The sequence below is a fragment of the Phyllopteryx taeniolatus genome, chromosome 21 (genome assembly GCF_024500385.1).
Source record: "Phyllopteryx taeniolatus isolate TA_2022b chromosome 21, UOR_Ptae_1.2, whole genome shotgun sequence".
NCBI classification, from domain to species: Eukaryota; Metazoa; Chordata; class Actinopteri; order Syngnathiformes; family Syngnathidae; genus Phyllopteryx; species Phyllopteryx taeniolatus.
Genome location: NC_084522.1, coordinates 12,175,463 through 12,196,493, shown reverse-complemented (window position 1 = coordinate 12,196,493; position 21,031 = coordinate 12,175,463). Strand labels below are relative to the sequence as shown.

The following is a 21,031-nucleotide window of genomic DNA, read 5'->3' as shown; positions in this document are numbered from 1 at the left end:
GCACTCCACTTTTCCTCAATTGTTAAACGAATGAATGAATTATGTTGTATCTTGATCTTACTATGACAATGAATGCTAGTTTCCCATTTCTTCCTCCCCAGATCATTAAGGATCGTGTATTTTCGCACATATCAAGGAACAAATACATGTGGAACTCCCTACCCGGAGGTCTACTTGTCCTGCCAGAATATTCCACTCACCTTGCACATTTCCCTTTCTACTACTTGGGGTTAGGTAAACAACACTCTTCATTTAATTTCTGTAGCAGATATTACTTGTACTCTTGTAAATGTGAGGACTGTAATGGTAGAAAAGAGAAATCTGCCCTCCTTTTGGCGATTATAATCATGTGCTTGTGAGGGTTGGGAATTAGTTTTACAAAAGGTCTTTTAAGATGTATTAGATGATTTCAACAATTATTTAAAAGTCTGATGCCAAGATCTAATGTTATAATAGTTCTACTATGTATGATGCTTCAATCTGATCTCTTTGACAAGCGGGCTATTGTAGATATGTTGCAAAGTGCGAGACGTACAAATATATGTTTTTTTCTTGCTCAAGGCATTAGTCCAAATCAGGAGTTCACGGCTATCATCCATGCCGTCTCTCCGTTGGTGTCCCAGTCTCAGCCAATCATGAAATTGCTTCAGGTGGTCTCCAAGTCAAAGTATTGCTCACAAGTAAGTAGCTTTTACCATAAATGCACTATATATAAATATATACATTTTGTTCATATGAAAAATTAACTTGAAAAAAAACGATGTAGGTTAAGTACCAGTGTTGTTAATTTAGTGCACACATAGCATAAACTTGTTTACATTTCTTAAGCACTCTTTATAAGCAGTAAAAAAATATATATATATTTTTTTGTTGCTTTTTGTCTTTGCTCTTGGGGCTCCCCCCCTCTGCTAAAATATAATTTCATTTCATTTTTCTAAAACACCTACTTACTGTATATTTACATGTTTGGTGTTCCTGCTCGCTGAGTAAGCAATGACGTTTTGGCTTTGCCATTCCCACTGGTTCGTATTACTGGCTGATTTTGATCCCTTTAAATGATCTCGTTGCTGCGCCAGATCATCATCCTCTGGAACAGTGAGAAAGCGCCACCCAGTCGCAGCAAATGGCCCCCCATGCCAGTCCCCCTCACTGTGACAGACGGCAAGAGGAAGGTGAGTGTCAATTCCAATCACACTGGATCCTACGCTCGTGTCTAAGTGACAGTTACACAAACTGTTAGTCACGTAGACTGTTTATCTCCCTTTTTTTGCCACTCTTTATAAGATCCTTCATTTTGATGCCTGTCATCTATCTTCATATTCATGTCTCTATGTGACATCTCCATCAACCCAAGTGGCATTCATTTCCATTCATGTCAGTCAAGCTCTGTTTTTATAGCCGCCCTGGCAAAAGCTCATTTATTGTAACAAGATCATCTCTGACTCATTCTCCTAAACTCACAAAGCATATTCCAAATAAAAAGTAGCCCACAGTGCTGTAAGATTCACTGTTGTGTTGCTCTCGCAGACCACCAGTCGGTTCCTGCCTCACGTTGCTATAGAAACCGATGCCGTGCTGAGTCTGGATGAGGATACGGTCCTGTTGACGAGTGAGGTGCGTGCTCGTGTAGCAGTATTTGGTGCACAAGTAAATCTCTCCAATAAATGAAGTCGTGTTCTAACTGTCTGTGTACTTGTAGGTGAACTTTGCCTTCCTGGTGTGGCGGAGCTTCCCTGATCGGATTGTGGGGTATCCTCCTCGGAGCCACTTTTGGGATCCTTTAAAGCACGCCTGGGGTTACACCTCCAAATGGACCAATGACTATTCGATAGTCCTGACCGGGGCTGCCTTCTACCACAAGTAAAGCACATTAACCCATGCAGCCATCCATTTTCTTGACCGCTTATCCTCACTGGGGTCGCGGGGTCGCGGGCTGCTGGAGCCTATCCCAGTTATCTTCGGGCGGGAGGCGGGGTACACCCTGAACCGGTCGTCAAGCCAATCGCAGGCACATTACTCCATCATAGAAGACAAAATACAGTGGGAACTCTAACACACTGCTGTACAATAATTGAATAAAGCTAAACTACGCACCACTTAAAGACTGTCAGATTTCAGCAGTTTCTTAAATTATTGTGGAATGTAAATAAATGATCAAATTAAAAATAACTATATCAATTTTGAAAAATCCAGAACAGTGCATTTCTCTAGTCAACTTGATTTGTATTTAACTTGTAAGTACGATAATTTGCATTTATTGCAAGAACTGTTTGTTTTTAAACATATATATATATATATTTTTTTATGTGCAATACATTTGAATCGAATCATTACTTACAGTCAATACAGTTTTTTATTTTCTCTCTGGGTCTCGTTTTTAATGAACCATTACTACACGTATGCCTACTAGACTACTGTATTTTAATGTTGGTCATGATGGTGATACTTGGTGTGAAATGTTTTAGAACCACTTGACGAGAATGGGAGGTGATTGTAGTTCGATACGGTCACCTGGTGGCATTTTACAGGTGTGGTTGAAATCAGTACATTTCGACTGTATCGTCTTTACATTAACTTGTGCTTGCTAAAATGTATTTGTGTTTGTTACTCATATTCAAAGGACTGTGTTGACCAACCAGACCTTTTCCTACAGACCCGTTTCCAGTTCTGCGTTAAATGTTGCGTACGCTCTGCTTTTCAGTGCTACCTTGCTGTGTTGGCATTACACGCACACACGAACACAAACGCACAGCTAAATAAAATGCACAACACACTTGTGAAGTTCATCTCGCAAGACTTCACATACAATGAGGTTTGCTGTCAGATAGAAATGTTGCTATTATTGCACAAACAACACAATTATATGTACTTCTTCAAAATAGCACAGGGAAAAGAAATATGTTTAATGGAAACGTTTATGCACATTTCATTTTTCCGTCGAACAAGCGAACTTCTTCCGTGAGATAGCTTTTTGTTGTATAATAAGTACCTACAATTTCTTGCACTTTATCCAAAATCCAAGCACGTTGCCAAACTTGAAAACACAACAGTAAAAAATATTGGAAGTGTATGTGCCTATGGGAACCGTATGATTATGTTTATGTTATTGCCTTGGCAATGCTGGAGCACCAACTTTCCAACATTGTGTGCCGCTCTTGTGTAAATGTTCTCCAAATTCCAGACATTATTCATTTGTACAGAAAAGTTCAGTTTTGCACATTATTCATAGCATATGATTGTCATTGAATATTTAGCTTCTGCCTGTGTAGTTTTCATTTGCAATTCCAACAAATATTTACCACCTACTGTATGTCACCATGTATTTACCACAGTATATTAAAAACAAATTACGCATCTCAACTCTAGGGGATGCCCACGAGCAAAAAAGAAAAATACTGCAATGTAAACATCTGTAAGAGTCCTACGTCACTGAGTTGTAGTCTATAATTATGACCACAAAGGCTGATCTACTGTATTATTTACAATACCTCATAATTTTAACCTGGACCAACTAATCTCTCAGGCACTTTTAACTGTCCTACATGGTTCAGCTGCAGTATACATTAGTGTGTTTTTCATTTTACATGGGGTACTCTGTGACTCCCACCCACAGAGTACCCCATGTAAAATGAAAAACACACAAACCTGGAACAATGCACAATCATCGATAAATCGGAAGAAACCTATCTAGACTACATCTATTGAACTGAAGGCAAACTTGATGCGAAAAACGTCATCTTGTACCCCAAGCATCGAACAATATTACAGAATATGATAACACACTTTAGTCCAATATAAAGCTATAAATCTGTCCAGTTACTCTTTTTTTTTTTTTTTTAAGAGTTGTTTGCCCAAAAAAGGAATTAGACAAATTTAGTACAAGAAATGTGGTCAAATGTACTTCGACATGCATACTATCTGATGCTTGTGTTTTACTGTATTATATTTTGTCCAACCAATATATGTCTACTCTATACATGAAATGTCACCATCCAACAGGTACTACCACTACCTGTTTTCGCACTACCTGCCGCAGTCTTTGAGAGCCCTGGTGGATCATAAGTCCAACTGCGAGGACATCCTGATGAACTTCCTGGTTTCCGCTGTCACCCACTTGCCACCCATCAAAGTGGCTCAAAGGAAGCAATACAAGGAGTTACCCAGCCCACAGGTAGTCAGTCCCCACTCATTTATTCATGGTGGTGTACAGGAGTGTGAATTCTTACTGTTGTCGTTAACATGTATATACTGTTCATTTTTACACGCACATTGATACGGTATGTTCCGTATCAATTTTCTTTGATCAGGGCCAAGAATAATCCTCATAATAATTGGATGATTAATCCTTAATGTTTAGAGAAAAGGAAAAGTGTATCCTTTGTTTTACACGCTTAAAAATATCTATCAAACAATTTGATGTCCTATTTTACTGTAGATGAGACATGACAAAAAATACTGTTTTACTTTCACTGTTTCAAGATTCGCCAGTGACCCTTCAAAGAGCAGTTCTCAGGATGGTTTCAAACGCCTGTGTGAACACTGGCCCATGAAAATACACATATACAGTGCATGATTTGGACTCTGGGTACCACAGTGGAAGACTGGTTAGCACATCTGCCTCACAGTTCTGAGGACCGGGGTTCAAATCCCAGCCCCGCCTGTGTGGAGTTTGCATGTTCTCCTCGTGCCTGCGTGGGTTTCTCCCACATCCCCCCAAAAACATGCGTGGTAGGTTGATTGAGGACTCGAAATTGCCCGTAGGTGTGAATGTGAGTGCGAACGGTTGTTTGTTCCTATGTGCCCTGCGATTGGCTGGCAACCAGTTCAGGGTGTACCCCGCCTCTCGCCCGAAGTTATCTGGGATGGGCTCCAGCGCACCCGCAACCCTGGTGAGGATAAGCGGTGCAGAGAATGGATGGATTTAGAGTCTCTCACTGTTTTGAGCTTGCCCCTTGACCCTACAGGTGTATGTTTCTCCAGGAATGTGTGCAAATGTGGTGGAAACACAGACGCACACTGTTTTAAGCTTCCCCTTGAACACTGTGACCACTGACATGTAATACAAATTCAAATATTTATGTCATTTGTACATTACAGTTTAAGACTCCCACCATTTTCATTGCTTTAACACACATAAATCTAAACTTCATTCTAGTAGACAAGGGTCAAATTTGACCCCCAACAGCCTTAGTGTACACAAACTTCTTCCATCCAATTTCAGAGTCAAAGAATGATATTTAGGGTATTTTCATTGCCGTCAAATGTCAAACTGGGTCAAACTTGACCCAAACCGCATGTAAGGTTTAATCAATGTCCTATTTTACCCACCAGGCCACAAAGAATGTCCCCTGGGCCAATCCGGAGCATTTCAACCAGCGCCAGGAGTGTGTCAACACCTTCGCCAACTGGTTTGGCTACATGCCTCTGGTCCACTCTCAGTTTCGCCTAGATCCCGTGCTCTTTAAAGATCAAGTGTCTGTCCTCCGCAAGAAGTACAAAGACCTCGAGAGGGCGTGATGTGGCTGACCGTAGAGTTGGTCTGCTGTAGCGGGCTTTCGGACAGCACCGCCCAACAGGTGGAACGTCATGATGCGACGATGCCCAGCTGACATGGGGACTCAAAAACTGTCATGTGGACAATCAGACACACCCTGGCGGACTGTCAATATAGAAAGTCCTATTAAGTGCAAAGTGAACTGTAACCCTTCAGTCATGAGGCTAGATGGGCTTCTATTCAAAGGACAGTCTTCATTGGAAAGCTGAAGAAGGTTCTGATGTGAGTGCTGTTGCTGTGCATATATGGGAATGCCAACACCATCCAAGGAAGGTGGTACCAGTGCCATGTTCTCGGGCTATTCTTGTCTCAGTATTACTGAGCAGGGACTGTTGCCAAGGAAAACAGACAATTTGACAGGAAAAAGTAAACTGTAAAACTAATAAAACCATTTGTAAATGCAGATTTTGTTATGGTGTTTCTTGAAGCTCCCGTTGCCCACTTTGCAGTTTAGCGTGAAATTAAATAAAGTTGCAGTCACTGGAAGGAATTGATGCCTTTTTACATATTTTTAATTAGAAAAAGATATTATATTGTACAAAACAGATATGACCCAGTTGACAAAATTACATTCACAGGCAAGCAAGCCTGAACAACAACAAAGGCAAAACGTTGTTGAACACTGAGGAAGACTGATGAGGCACACGCATGCACATACACACTCGCAGCCCAAAACACCTGAGATGTACTGCACATAGCTGCCAAGGGGCCAGTTGGAACCATGCACCTCTAACTTTTCAGACGGGCCATACTTCCACACTGCTTTCTGGAAGAACTGCCTGTTATGGTTTGATGCGTCAGGTGTTGTGACCGCAGATGGTAGCGAAGGAAAAAAACGGTTCTCGTGATCCGATGGAATCACGATGGAATACATTGTAAGTTTTCAACAGATGAGTTCATAACTTATTTCAGTAAAAATTGAAATCATTCAGCTGCCTTGTAAGTTAGATTTCATCAACTGTCACCAAACAAAAACCCGTTTATAATGGCGGGTTTAACTATAAACAGCTGTACAGTAAACCCTGCATATTCATGGTTGTCATTCCTGAAAACACCCAAAAAAGTATTACTTTGCCGCCATCTTTTGGCATCACATGACTATGTTGAAGTAAGTTAAGACGAAAAAATAAATAAATTGTGCTTTGGTGTCAAGGGTTTATGTTAGGAATTTCATTGAGACAAACAAAGTCCTGTGCACCCATCTTGGGTATCCCAGCGTCAGGGAACTATATTAAAGTCAGTTAAGGAGTTTCACTTGGACAAAAATTGTGCTTTGCCACCCTCTTGTGGCATCTACAGTATAGGTGATAATGAACCTTTTTTTTTTGGCTCAATTACTTTCAGATTATTGCTATTGCAGAAGGGTTCCGAGATTCATTGTACAAAAGCGTGCATCTTCAATGTTGTCTTGTGGAAATAAGGCGTTGCCCTGCAAATACTCTCCCGGTCAGTCCATGAAAATTGATCGATCATTTCCTTAGTGTCAACATGGCATTGACATCCCACAGCAAGTTCCTCATCTGATCCATGAGAACCTTCATCTCCTGGTTCTTCTGACGTACTTTCTGCAAACAGAGAGGCCAAGCACACAGCTTTAATGTTAACAAGAAGAAAACATGGCAGGAACACAGTACATTTAGATTAAACAGCGTATTCTCATATAGGTTTCAAGTTGAGCTATGAAAACCATATGAAGCGCTGGCCTTCATGTGAGTGTTAAGAATGAAATGGGCTTTTGTAGATGAGATGTGATCTCTCTTTATTCCCAAAATGTGGATATTCATGGAGTGGGGATTTTGGGAGGTGGGGGGAGTGTGTTAGCCAGAGCTAAAATAGCTATAAATGAAAATTTGTAATAAGCTATTAAATAGTTATTTTTACATTTATTTCCAATTGGAGAAAATTAATGTGCATTTTCTCCTAGGAAATCTCTATTCAGAGTTAACAAGAGTCAAGTTCACAATGCAGCGTAATTACAGTTCTGCCGCTGAAAGCGTCTGCTCAAAAATACCCAACTTCTTCACCATGAATGACTACAATATATAGAGAAACGTAATCTTCACAATGAGGTTTGGAAGCTTGCAAGTTTGAAATGGTTGCGCATAAATCTGTCTCCTTCCTATTTACGTTCAATTATCTACATCAAATTCTTGCCAATGTATCGATTAATAATACCCTTCTTATCAAACGACTATATATAAAGGGCTGTTTACCATGCATGGCCACTCTAGTGGAGTCTAATAAATATGCAAGCCAATTGTAGCTCAATTAGCTCAAGCCTCCACTATGTTTCACCCAGAAGTATCTTTAATTTACAACTTGTTTATGTTACAATCTGTCATGTAATTATTACATAAGAGAAGTAGAATTTACCTCGAGGACTTCTTTTCTCTCCTGGTGGATTGAAGGACTACAAGGCTCCACTCTGACATTGACCAGCTCTTCTCCAACATAGGGCACAAGCTGATACCATGGGGTACATATACACAGTATATTACATAAATGATGAGGGCGAAAAGAGAGACATACAATTCAAATCTCACCGACCAAAAAAGTAATAAACACATGTTATGCAAGAGGTTTCTTTTGCTAACCTCTGCCGGCCCCTCCTGCAGGTCAGCGGTCATCTCCACGCAGCGCTCGTAGAGGAGACGAAGTTTGCGGAAGAGCAGGGCGAGCTGCCTCAAGTGTTCCTGCAGTTTCCCAAAGCGATCCTGGTACATTGCCTGGCTCTGAGTCACACCATTGGGAAGCTGAAACAAACAGATATGAGGTCTAGCTTGAGTTTCACTCAGTCATATTCACAAAGACACTGTGAGAGATCTTTCATTCAAACACTGTTGATAGACTATAAACGGTTGTCGGTCTGGGGCTATGTTCGGAATCACTCCCTATCCGCTACATGTACTGCCGATAATATTAGTACACCCTAAAATTTCTTGTAGTGTTGCTCGACTGTGTAGTGAGCATAGGTTATCCTCTATATAGTGGGCTCAATGTATCCCACGATGCATTTTGAAAAGTAGTAAACCGATGATCACAAGACACGCAATACATCCCATGTTGCCAAGTTCATGACTTGAGGTGCGGAAATATCTTTAATATACCTTTAAGTGGGGCACCACATCACAACACGCACAGACAAAGTGTGGTGTTAGTATTAATTTTATAAAGTACACTCGGCTTAAAACAATATAAAATGATTTTTTCTTTTTTTTATTTGTTTGATGGTTATTACAGAAGGTCAACCAAGCTGATGTTTATCGGATACGTTGTAATTATGTGACAGCAAGAATGTCATTAAAGGTGCGCCTGAGTAATGTTTGTAAACTATTTGTCATTTGACCGATGAATGAACTACAGTATACAGTCGACTGTAGAAAAATCAACATAGAGTTTCCGCTATTTATGGGTGAAAATCTACGAGTAATCGATGCCCTCCGAAGAGGTTTGTAATTGTCTAAATATGCCACAAGATGGCAAAAAAAGCACGACTTTTGCCTAAATGAAACCTCTCAACAAGACCCGAGATGGTGCCAAAGTAATACATTTCATTCTTTGGCCTGTTTTTCAACAAGTGATAATGGGGAGGATCCCTAAAAAGAATCTGTGAAAAGCTTAATTTAAAAATGCCAGACCACAAATTTGATAGGGGTTGACTGTATATTGATTAGGGAGTAGGGAATGAGGGAATGACACCGTGTCATTATGAGCAGGTTGCAAGAGAGATGCAGAGAGACTGGAAGAGTCACAGAAAGGATCAGAAGAAGACTTCCTTGTGAGAGAACAGAAAGTTGGGCAAAAAAAGCACTGATACGCTGAACACGTTCACCTATGAAAGGTTAGAATGGATTTTAGTTTCACCCAAAAGCTGAATTTTGTGATGAGCTCATCTCAATAAAGACATTTGGTTTTCTTTCTTTCTTACTTGCGTGGCTCGTGTGATTTGGAAGATCTCCATGGTGCGAGTGACAATGTCCTGGACGGTTTCCTGTCCGATCCGACACAGGAACACCGGGGAGATCTCTCTGAGCGCACCCTGGGGTGGCACTGGCTGCTGACCTGCGGCCATGGGGCCACTGGGGGGCATGTGGGGGGGCTGCTGCTGAGTGGGCATCCCTGCCATGCCCGTCTTCTGTGGTAATGATGCTGCCATCACGACACCAAGCTGAGAGAGCGTGAGAGAGATCTATGTTAAGTCTGTTTTTAATACAGAAAGAAAATAAAGCTCGTTATTCCAGTGTGGTCTGAAGGTTATATTTAAGTGCCAACATATCTCGTCATTGGTAACGCTCGGCTAAAACAACTAAAGGGCAAACTCCACAAAACATGAATTAGCTCAATTGCAACGGCTGAACATCATGGACGCTATTCGAGTTGCGTGAGAAACGGTGGTTTATTAATTGCATGCCTTTGTTTGGAGGTTAAAGCGCTAAAATTGTCCAAACAAAGAGGTATGCGTCAACAAGCCAGTCGTGATGTGTAACTAGCTTAAAGGCTGGAAAGAGCAAGACATCGCATACCGTAATTTAAGACGCCGTTTAGCTGGAGTATGTCCAACCTTTCTTGGGTTAACGGCGTACTAGTGTTTCGCTCTCATGTATTCCTCCAAACAAGAAATGCTTTGTCTCTTTTGACGGCGTCCATTCATACTCTACTTCTGTGATATGTGCAGCACGGTATATGCAGCTCATATACACTACCGCCACCCACAGGTCACTTTTAGAACACCACGGAAATACAAATCACAGCTCAAAACATGAGTTCAGTGACAATTTTTCCAATTGTCTGTTGTTTTGGAATAACAACGTTCTTTCCAGCAAACACTTATTTTTGTTCACATATGTTACATTCTTTAAAATATGTTCTACAAGTGAGTGTATATGTGTAAGTGCAATATTTAAATTCGTATAACCAAAGGTGGCAAATGTACTCACACGATGTAGTTAAGTAGAAGTACAGATATATATTTTAAAAAAAGTCGGGTAATAGTTAAAAGTTGTGATTAAATTATTGACATAATGATAAAATTGCATTTCAGTTTTATATTTAAAAAAAAAATCTAAGTGGTCAATTAGTAACCTGGTTAATTTTGCAGCCCAACCGGTAGAATGTGATTTGACTGTTTGTGTTCCTAAATGACATGATGACCATGTCCACAGTTTGCACCATATTAAAGGCTGGTACGGCATCCAGGAAAGGAACTTGGAGTGACAGACGGTGGTAGACTTTGCAAAAAGGGTGGAAATGGCTGTAGTGAACACTTTTTTCCAGAAGAGGCAGGAACATAGAGAGAACTATAAGAGTGGAAGTAGAAGCACGCAGGTGGATTACATATTGTGTTGACAATATAATCTGAAGGACTGAGGAGGGGAGAAAGGAATACATTGATATGCGACATAGAGCGAAGGTAGAGGTGGAAAAGGCCAAACAAGAGGCATATGATGACATGTATGCCAGTTTGGACACTAAAGAAGGAGGAAAAGATCTCTACAGGTTGACCAGACAGAGGGATAGAGATGGGAAGGATGTGCAGCAGGTTAGGGTGATTAAGGATATAAATGGAAATGTGTTGACTGGTGCCAGCAGTGTGCTAGATAGATGGAAAGAATACTTCAAGGAGTTGATGAATGAGGAAAAGGAGAGAGAAGGTAGAGTAGAAGAGGCAAGTGTGGTGGACCAGGAAGTGGCAATGATTAGTAAGGGGGAAGTTGGAAAGGCACTAAAGAAGATGAAAAATGGAAAGGCAGTGGGTCCTGATGACATTCCGGTGGAGGTATGGAAGCATCTAGGAGAGGTGGCTGTGGAGTTTTTGACCAACTTGTTCAACAGAATTCTAGCGGGTGAGAAAATGCCTGAGGAATGGAGGAAAAGTGTGTTCGTGCCCATTTTTAAGAACAAGTGCAGAGCTGTGGGAACTATAGAGGAATTAAGTTGATGAGCTACACAATGAAGTTATGGGAAAAAGTAGTGGAGGCTAGACTCAGGAGAGAAGTGAGTATTTGCGAGCAACAGTATGGTTTCATGCCTAGAAAGAGTACCACAGATGCATTATTTGCCTTGAGGGTGTTGATGGAGAAGTACAGAGAAGGTCAGAAGGAGCTACATTGTGTCTTTGTGGATGACAGATGAGGTTAGACTAGAATCCCCGTGGAGCATGATGTTCGTAGATACCATTGTGATCTGCAGTGAAAGCAGGGAGCAGGTGGAGGAACAGTTAGAAAGATGGAGGCATGGACTGGAAAGCAGAGGAATGAAGATGAGCCAAAGTAAGACAGAATATATGTGCATGAATGAGAAGGGTGGTGGGGGAAGTGTGAGGCGAAGCGGAGGAAGGTGTCAGGTGTGTTATGTGACAGAAGAGTCTCTGCTAGGATGAAGGGCAAAGTTTATAAAACTGTGGTGAGGCCAGACATGATGTACGGATTAGAGACAGTGGCACTGAAGAGACAACAGGGAGAAGAGCTAGAGGCGGCAGAAATGAAGACGTTAAGGTTCGCTCTCGGAGTGACCAGGTTGGATAAAATTAGAAATGAGCTCATCAGAGGGACAGCCAAGGTTCGATGTTTTGGAGACAAAGTAAGAGAGAGCAGACTTCGATGGTTTGGACACGTCCAGAGGAGAGAGAGTGAGTATATTGGTAGAAAGATGACGAAGATGGAGCTGCCAGGCAAGAGAGCTCGAGGAAGACCAAAGAGAAGGTTGATGGATGTCGTGAGGGAAGACATGAGGACAGTTGGTGTTAGAGAGGAGGATCCATGGAAAAGGATGACACGCTGTGGCGAGCCCTACCGGCACAAGTCGAAAGGAAAAGAAGAAGTGTGTACGTGATTATTCATTCTTGTGTCTTGATGTGCTGCATTGTCCATGTCATTACATATTTTACAATATGAATGCATAACACAGATAGAGTGATACTTACGCTGGCCAGTGGGTAATAAAGTAATTTATTTTTTCTTAATAACCAGCTGCGACTCGCCTTAAATCATTTGTCATTGGCTTCAGTTACTTGTGACCTCAATAAGGGTAAGACCCACTATATATATAGAAAATGGCTGGACTGATGTTTTTATTGTCGTTGCAGTTATGTGTAAATGCAGGGTAGCTCTTGTTAATATTTTTTTTTTTTTGCAAAAGAAATCACCACAGTACTGTTAGTTTAATACATTGATCTGAGGAGCCTGTATGAGGCCATGGCCTGTGGGGAGTTTATTTACTCAACAGCAGAGAGTACCAGGTTTCTATGGATAAGGCCTAAAAACATTTTTTAAGATGACCGTAAAACTTCAGCTTTACAGATCTCATGCCTGTAATAATGTCTCCCCACCTGGTAGTATCAGTCCTAGCAAAGATATTTACTGATAGAATGGCCTATTTGAGGTGCATTGCTTATTAAATAAAATATGTCACACACTCAGATAAATTGCTGATTTCATAACCTTGTTCTTACATATTCGTCCAACTTGATACCAAAACTCAAATAGCAGAATAAATTTTTTGTTACTGTAGTTATGCCAACAATTCATTACCTTCCTGCTTTAGTTGAAGAATAGGAACACTGAAAGAACCTCTTATCTACTCACGTCGTCAATACAACTCTTTGCTGATAGATTTGCTTTTGTTAAATTCCTTCTTCAGGTGATCTGGTTAATCATATTATATCATATATATTTTCCTCAGCTACTGTGCTTTGTTGAATTAGCTTGGTGAAAGGTAAATGCCTTCAACACAGAGGAATTCAATTGTTGTTTTTTTTCTCTTCATATTTGGTGGTTGTTAAAGTCTAATTTTACATAAATATACTCAAAGTGTGCTTAGAAAAAACATTTGTATCAAGAAATGTTCAGTAACACTTAATCAGGCAACACAAGTAATAACTTTTTTTATTGGGCGTGATTTTTTTTATTATTCAGAAAATAAAATCTGTAATATCTGCTTACCCAAAAGTATATTAGAACAGTAAAGCCCAGAGGAACAAGAATGCCACTTACACATCCTATGCTCGAAATATCCCATTAAGTTTATTTGGTGAGAAATTATGACGACTGTTATATAAAATTGATAAAGCATAATATGACAAGAATAACACTGTAATTTGTCAAAGGGAAGTGTAAGGGTTTTTAAAAAAAAAAAAAAGTGTTCAGTCTTTTTGGCTTATAATAGGGCATCAAAAAAGTGATGAATCAGTTTGAGCTATAAAGTTTGAAACTCTTTGCGCTAATATAGTCAAACATTCTTTCTGAAGTGATGTAGAATTATATGATTGGTGGAATAGTGTCAATTGTTATGTTAATGGACAATAATCCTAATTTGACCCTGCATTGACGACCACAGTGAGGCAGCATATACTATTGAATAAAGGCCAGCTAACTCAAATTTGACATCATATGACTACAGTATACTGTATATTGCTAGTTTATAACCCACCTATGATGTTGTTTCTTCGGAGCAGCAATAATGACCCAGGCTCACATTTAACTATTCAAAAAGTTCTAGAATCATGAAAAAAACCCAGAATGAACATTGTTAATATTTTAATAATAAGACAGGATGCGGTTACAAAAGATAGCTTTACAAAGAAAGGCAATATCACTCAGTTCTGTTATCGTCCCTCTCCAAGTTGAAAATGGTCGCGAATGCAATGCAGGATATTTCTCTTCTTGCCTGTCCCAGACGCCGATCTCTTATCAGCATCAGCGCAACAGAGAAGTTGAGCGGTATAAAAAGAGCAGCACAAAACTGGGGGCAGACTTTACGCTTAAAGAAACATAAGCGACTACAATGGAGAAAACCGCAACGTTTGTCCTCTCTTTGTGGTTGATCTTCATGGCAGCAAGCTCCACTCAGGTAAGAGCACTTTGCTGACCTTGAGCAAAACAAGGTCATTATTATTATTATTATTATTATTATTATTATATAGTCACAAATATAATTTAACAAGCATTGGACACAATTTGACCTCGATTTGTTTCCTAAGCTGTGGGGAACTTAGGAATTTTACACTAGAAAAATGTCATGGTAAACAACAAACATACAAAATCTCACAAAAGTGGATAAACAGGTCAATTATGTACATTCTGTCATTTAATGGAAGAGCATTTCATTGTTTTGCCTGTCACTTTGCATCACTGGCATCGCTAGAGAAACAAAGATATATGTTGTGTTGTTGTAAATAAATAATCATTTTCAGACCAATTGGTCAAATTGTATAAATTGTAGGGGCACACAGGATGATCTGTCACGCAACAATGTGCCACTACAAAATAGCTGGGATTCACACATCAAAGTAGTGAAGACAGAAAGCTCACAGTAATTACATCAAATGGCACAAATTACCTACAGTTATTAGGTGCTCTTCTTAGCTTTTTGCTCTTCTTCTTTTACAATAATACTTAACAAAATGGATTGATGGATGAATATATTTATAATTTCGTATGTACCTGTGACTAGTAAGCAAAGCAAAATGCATTGGTGCAGTCAATGAATGGGAGAATCGATCATTTCAAACAGCCTCTCAAAATATCCCTTTATTCGAGTCCGTTTCCTCTCTTTGGGGTGAACTGCTTCTTCCTAGACACACATGCCATGTTTTTGTGGTTCAATAAAATATAATACAAATGTACAAAGTACAGTATCTTGTATGTGGGACCTCAAAACCTGATACAAGGTTCCAGTTATTCCATTGCAGTGCGTGGGTAGATGTGCAGTGCTCAATGGCTTGGTGTACTGCGAAGAATTGCCAACTGAAATTTTTTCACGATGGTCCACTTCAGTCGGGTTAGGTTCACACATCTACAGTTTTTGGTTTTTTTTTTTAAACAGAGCTGGAGTTAACAGATTTGATCCAACCCATGAGTATAAATCAAATTCTTGTAGTTAATAAATCTAAATTAGTTTAGTCAAAAATAATATCCAGTCAGATTTTTTTTGTCATTAATATCAATCATTATTATTTACTTAAACATAAAATGTGAATGAAATACAAAAATGCAGTGATATTTAAATAAAGAATAATAATTTGAATGAATATGAAATACAATTTAGCAAGCTAAATGTGGTTCACGTGGTCTGAATTGATTTATTTTTATTGAGGATTTGGACAAACGTGTGGATTTTGTTGAAGCCTTCATTTTCATCCATCCATTTTCCGTACCGCTTATCCTCACAAGGGTCGCGGGTGTGCTGGAGCCTATCTCAGTTGACAGTGGGCGAGAAGCCTTCATTTAGTAACAGCTAATTCATATTGCCCCTGTCAGATGGAAACTTCTACCGCTAAATTTGTGAGATTTTTTTTTTTTTTTTTTACTCTTGATCCCAAAACCAATGATATTCTGAGATTGATGCATTTAAATGCGCACCAATAATATGAGAAGGACAGTGTACAGATTAGTGCTGATGCAAATTTGGATTCAATGAGATTTTACATTTGATTTGACTAAAGTCATGTATACACAAGCAGTAGTTTAGTTTCGCTCCTAACCATCTATCAATCAGTCCTAATTTTCCTATCTTTATGGTCCCATAGCAAGCATTCATATGGCGAGTCATAATCACGCAATAATTCTCTGGACAAGCGTGTATTGAAATAATACATCAAGTCAGATAACATAACACATAGAGTGTGTGTGTCTGTTCTCGTGTGTGTGTGTGTGTGTGCCTTTATCCACCATGCAATATGCAAAGTATGGTTAATGTGTTCATGCCTCATGTAGTCAGCTGGAACAGCAGGTGGTTAACCTTTGCACGATGTGACCGTGAATGATTTGCCTCTGGAACAGCAACTCACTATTATGCAGCCATGCTTGATCTGACGGCTTCAAACAGACAGGAAATTTCAAACATTGAGTGACAATGTGATAACAATGAGAGGAAACTTTAATCACGTCTCCCAATTTGAACAGCCTGTTTTTATTAAAATTAGTTTGCAACTGCAGCATTTTTAGCGTTGGGTTGATTCCGTTTGACATGTACGGTCGTTTATGCTGTGAGTAGACATTTATCTTTATACTGTTAAAAATCTAGGCTGGACAAAATTAATGCTCAGTTTTATTTTGCAGGGACAGTCAGCGACTACAAGTGAAACAAGCCTGACCGAGAACCCCCAACAAGCTAGCTCTTCCCAATCTACAGCGACCACGCCCACGCCCGGCCGTTCTTCTACTCACGACCACAAGGTTGATACATCAACGGCAGCATCACACCTCCCATCGTCCACCTCAGGAGGATCAGCTATCACCACCGCATCAAGGCAGCCCGCAGTGTCCTCCGGAACCACCTCGAGCCCTGGAGTTACACCTTCGACCCCGGCGCCATCCTCAAGTGGGACTGACTCTGCCAGACTCTCAGCCACAACATTAAAAGCAGGGACTACTTCTTTGTTCAAATTATCTAGTCCAATGCTGGTGTCTGTAATCTCCATTCTCATCTGCAATGCATAGAATGCTCGACTACTGGACTCTTGGAAAGGCTCATATTGTGAAAAATGTTGATGTGAAGGAAAAAGTAATTCGTTATTTTTCTGTTTCAAATAAGAATTTCAAAAAGTATATGATTTGAATATGTGGGCAACCTTTCTGGTAGCAAATAAATGGTTAATTAAAATAATTTACTTTGACGATAATTATGTTTATTAAAACTATCCATTTGTTTCTGCTTTCATTAAAATCGTTTGAGTCAAATAATTATAGAATTTTGAAATGTACAGTATGTGCAGGTTCTCTAAATTCCAGGTGAAAATTTTCATAATGAAAACTGTATATTATGAAGTGTTGTATCTCTGCACTGATGTCTTTTTTGATCACAGCAACAATAGTAAAAAAAAAAGTGTTTGCATGGTTTTTACGTAATGTACAAATATGTTTGTATTTAAAATGGTTGAAATAGTTCATTTATCCTATCAGATCATCATCATCATATTACTATTATTATTACTATTGTTATACACTTTAATGTGTTCAAAAACACAATCAGTACAGTACTTTTATATTACATACACGTTTGCTATAAAACATCTACACATCCCTGTTGAAACGCCAGGTTTTTGTGATATGAAAAATGATGACACCATTAATGTGACCTATAACCTTTCCAACTTCATTGAAAAAAGAAAAAAAGAATGAAATATTTTTGAGAGGGTGAGTAAAAATAACAAAAAAACTGAGATAATGTGATTATACAAATGTGCACACCCTCTCATAACTGGGGGTTTGATTGTGTCCCGAATTCTTCTTCTTTTCCTTTCGGCTTGTCCCTTTAGGGGTCGCCACAGCGCGTCATCCTTTTCCATGTAAGCCTCTCAGTGTCCCACTTCTTCTTAGCTAACCTTTTTCCTTGTAGGATTTCCTGTACTGTGAGGTTCCACCACCAAGTCTCCTTCTCGTCTCTCCTGCCAGAAGATACACCAAGTACTCTCTTGCCCGCCTCTCTGATCACCTTGGCTGCAGTGGTCCAGCTCCTCCTGTCCACCGCGAGCCTGTCTCACCTCTTCCCGAAAAGCTGCACAACTCTCGTCCTGTCTCAGCTTCCACTACATGGTTCTCTGCTCTGCCTTTGTCTTCCTAATCTTCCTCCCCACCACCAGAGTCATCTTACACACCACACACCCCTATTTCCTTCACCAACATGTCCATTACAATCTGCACCAATCACGACTCTCTCTCTCTGTCTGGGATGCGCAGAACTACTTCGTCTAGCTCCTTCCAGAATTTCTCTTTCACCTCTAGGTCACATCCTACGTGTGGGGCATAGCCACTAATCACATTACACATAACACCCTCAATTTCAAGTTTCAGCCTCATCACTCGATCTGATACTCTTTTCACCTCCAAGACATTCGGAGCCAACTCTTCTTTTAAAATAACCCCAACTCCATTTCTCTTCCCATCTACACCATGGTAAAATTATTTAAACCCTGCCCCTAAACTTCTAGTCTTACTGCCTTTCCACCTGGTCTCCTGGACACACAATATATCAACCTTTCTCCTAATCATCATGTCAACCAACTCCCGAGATTTTCCTGTCATAGTTCCAACATTCAAAGTCCCCACATTCAGTTCTAGGCTCTGTGCTTTCGTCTTCTCTTTCTGCCGTAGAACCCGCTTTCCACCTCTTCTTCTTCTTCGACCCACAGTAGCTGAATTTCCAACGGCGCCCTGCAGGTTGAGGGCGCCGGTGGCGGACGTTGTTAACCCAGGCCACGACCAATCCGGTATGGAATTCTTTGGATGAACGCTCATATTTGTTTGGCAAAGTTTTAAGCCGGATGCCCTTCCTGACGCAACCGTCGGCATTTATCCGGGCTTGGGACCGGCCTACAGTTTGCACTGGCTTGTGCCCCCCGTAGGGCTGCATTTGATTGTGTCCAGAATTAATCAGTCAGCACACACCTGCACACACCTGCCACCATTTAAAGTATGCCTCTGATTAAGCCCAAATAAAGTTCAGATGTTCTGATTGGATTTCCTCACATTTTTGTCATCACATCTGAGAGCACAAAGTCATGGTCTGTAAAATAGGGGTGTGTGAGACTTTTTACATCCACTGTGTATTCAAAATCAAGCAGCGTCGCTGTATAAAATTAGTGAGTATAGTGAGTAAAACCCATTATTTAGTAACTTCTAGTAGCTCTTGATGAATGTATTAAAAATAGTTGCGATAATTTCATGTTTTGTTGAACTAAACAACGCAAGGTTTTGTTTGCATCCTTCGAAGGCGCTTGGGAATAAGGCTTTGCATTTTTGGTCCATGACCAGAATGGAAACTAAGAAGTGTTTTTCTAGATGGGGAGAGGCATTAAGTGCACAAGCTGAAGGACTTCAGAAAGGATACCAAGTGGATTTTTGGAGCTCCACGTTTTATAGTATAGTTTATTGACCCTTGACCTCAGACAAAATAGAGAAAGATATGGTCGGCCTGCAAAAAGGAAGACTACTGTTGGGGGTAAAAAAAAAAAATGACAACAGTCTTTTCAAGAAGAAATATGAAGTATTTTGTCCAGGGTTTCTTTTTACTGGCTCTGCTGGAATTTTCCTTTGTTCAGGTAATACTCATAATTAATGATAATGATGGGAATGATAACAAAGTAAATGTGATTTAGAAGCTTACTACTTACAAATATTTTAAGTTCATGTCTCAAAATCTTACAATATTCAAATAACTTTAATAGTAACAAAATGTAATTGTGACTCTAAATTGGCCGTAGGTGTGAATGTGAGTGCGAATGGTTGTTTGTTTCTATGTGCCCTGCGATTGGCTGGCAACCAGTTCAGGGTGTACCCCGCCTCCTGCCCGATGATAGCTGGGATAGGCTCTAGCACGCCCGCGACCCTAGTGAGGAGAAGCGGCTCAGAAAATGGATGGATGGAAAATGTAATTGTTTGTTTTTTAATGCTTTTTTTTTTTTTTTAAACACAGACTCTTACACACACTGTTTGTTCACTGTTTTACTCCATTTAATTTTTTGGATGAAACAGCTTTACCATTTAAGCATACAAAACACATATTTTATTAAACTATTGAAAAAAAAGTCCTTTCAATTTTCTTAATTTGACCATGTGCGCACGATTGAAATGTGCTCAACTAATATATATTTTCTGATTATTTTCGAGAAAGAAAAAGAGGTGAAATTATTAATAAAATATTAATTTACCACATTTGATTTAAGTGCAAGTGAAAATGAAGTACTTTTTTTCAGACAGAGTGCCACATATAGGAAGTAACAGTTTGAGGGCCCTCTTGAGTTCAAATAATAATAAATGTACAACTAGTGTTTATAATGTTTTGTTATATTCATAAATATACATCCATCTCAACTAGGTCAGCCAATAAGGATATCTGAAGGTAGATATGGCTCAAGCATTACAGTAGTACAATTTGTTCCAGTTCAAATGCGAGAGATGATAAGACCATTTTAAATATAATTCGTAAAACACGATGGTGTAATACATCCTTCAAGGCAGAGGAAAAGATCATCATTTTATTGATGTCAAAATTTCCAAGCAAAATTATCCGCAACAACCTGAAATCTGCAGTTCCTTTCCGTCACTCAAGACCTGCCGTAGATTGATTTGGCAATACGATTAAATATTTGTCGAACAGAATCAACAAAAGAGTGATATCAGTGTTTCTCACGAACAGACACAAATATTTGCATAATCACACTAAACTCATCATAGTAATGATGGTGATGGGGTACCTTAACATACATTAAATAACTACTACAATTATCACTGTTTTTCTCAGATTACTTTATAACTTTATTCTTGTAATATTCAATGTATTCCCAAAAATTCAATGACTTTGCACCTTTATTTGTATCTTGTTTTGTCACTGTGGTCCAGATACTCCTTTGTATATCAGAAACGTCATGAAAAATCATATCCTATAACCATTGATTTATTATTATTATTTTTTTTTAATGTTGCATATATACAATTACATAATGACAACAGTTGTTAACATTTTAAATGTTCTTGTAGT

At 39.5% G+C, this 21,031-nt stretch overlaps 3 protein-coding genes across 3 annotated transcripts in view; 2 read left to right on the top strand and 1 right to left on the bottom strand.

Annotated features, from left to right (window-relative positions):
* ext1c (exostoses (multiple) 1c) overlaps positions 1-5,957 on the top strand; it is a 71,679-nt gene extending 65,722 nt beyond the window's left edge. The window contains exons 6-12 of the mRNA XM_061760268.1: positions 102-234; positions 562-680; positions 1,077-1,172; positions 1,528-1,614; positions 1,700-1,860; positions 4,000-4,171; positions 5,332-5,957. Of these exons, the coding sequence (XP_061616252.1) occupies positions 102-234; positions 562-680; positions 1,077-1,172; positions 1,528-1,614; positions 1,700-1,860; positions 4,000-4,171; positions 5,332-5,517 (954 nt within the window). The 3' untranslated portion in view covers positions 5,518-5,957. The remainder of the gene's footprint in view (positions 1-101; positions 235-561; positions 681-1,076; positions 1,173-1,527; positions 1,615-1,699; positions 1,861-3,999; positions 4,172-5,331) is intronic.
* Positions 5,958-6,044: 87 nt separating this feature from the next.
* zgc:114119 (Mediator of RNA polymerase II transcription subunit 30-like) lies at positions 6,045-10,228 on the bottom strand. Its single transcript, XM_061760270.1, has 5 exons — positions 10,078-10,228; positions 9,483-9,722; positions 8,149-8,307; positions 7,928-8,017; positions 6,045-7,119 (listed from the first exon to the last, which is right to left on the bottom strand). The coding sequence occupies exons 2-5, from the start codon at positions 9,708-9,710 to the stop codon at positions 7,024-7,026; spliced, it is 573 nt and encodes a 190-aa protein (XP_061616254.1). The 5' UTR covers positions 9,711-9,722; positions 10,078-10,228; the 3' UTR covers positions 6,045-7,023.
* Positions 10,229-14,069: 3,841 nt separating this feature from the next.
* Positions 14,070-19,011, top strand: LOC133471036 (podocalyxin-like). Its single transcript, XM_061760163.1, has 2 exons — positions 14,070-14,401; positions 16,612-19,011. The coding sequence occupies exons 1-2, from the start codon at positions 14,336-14,338 to the stop codon at positions 16,990-16,992; spliced, it is 447 nt and encodes a 148-aa protein (XP_061616147.1). The 5' UTR covers positions 14,070-14,335; the 3' UTR covers positions 16,993-19,011.
* The last annotated feature ends 2,020 nt before the right edge of the window (positions 19,012-21,031 follow it).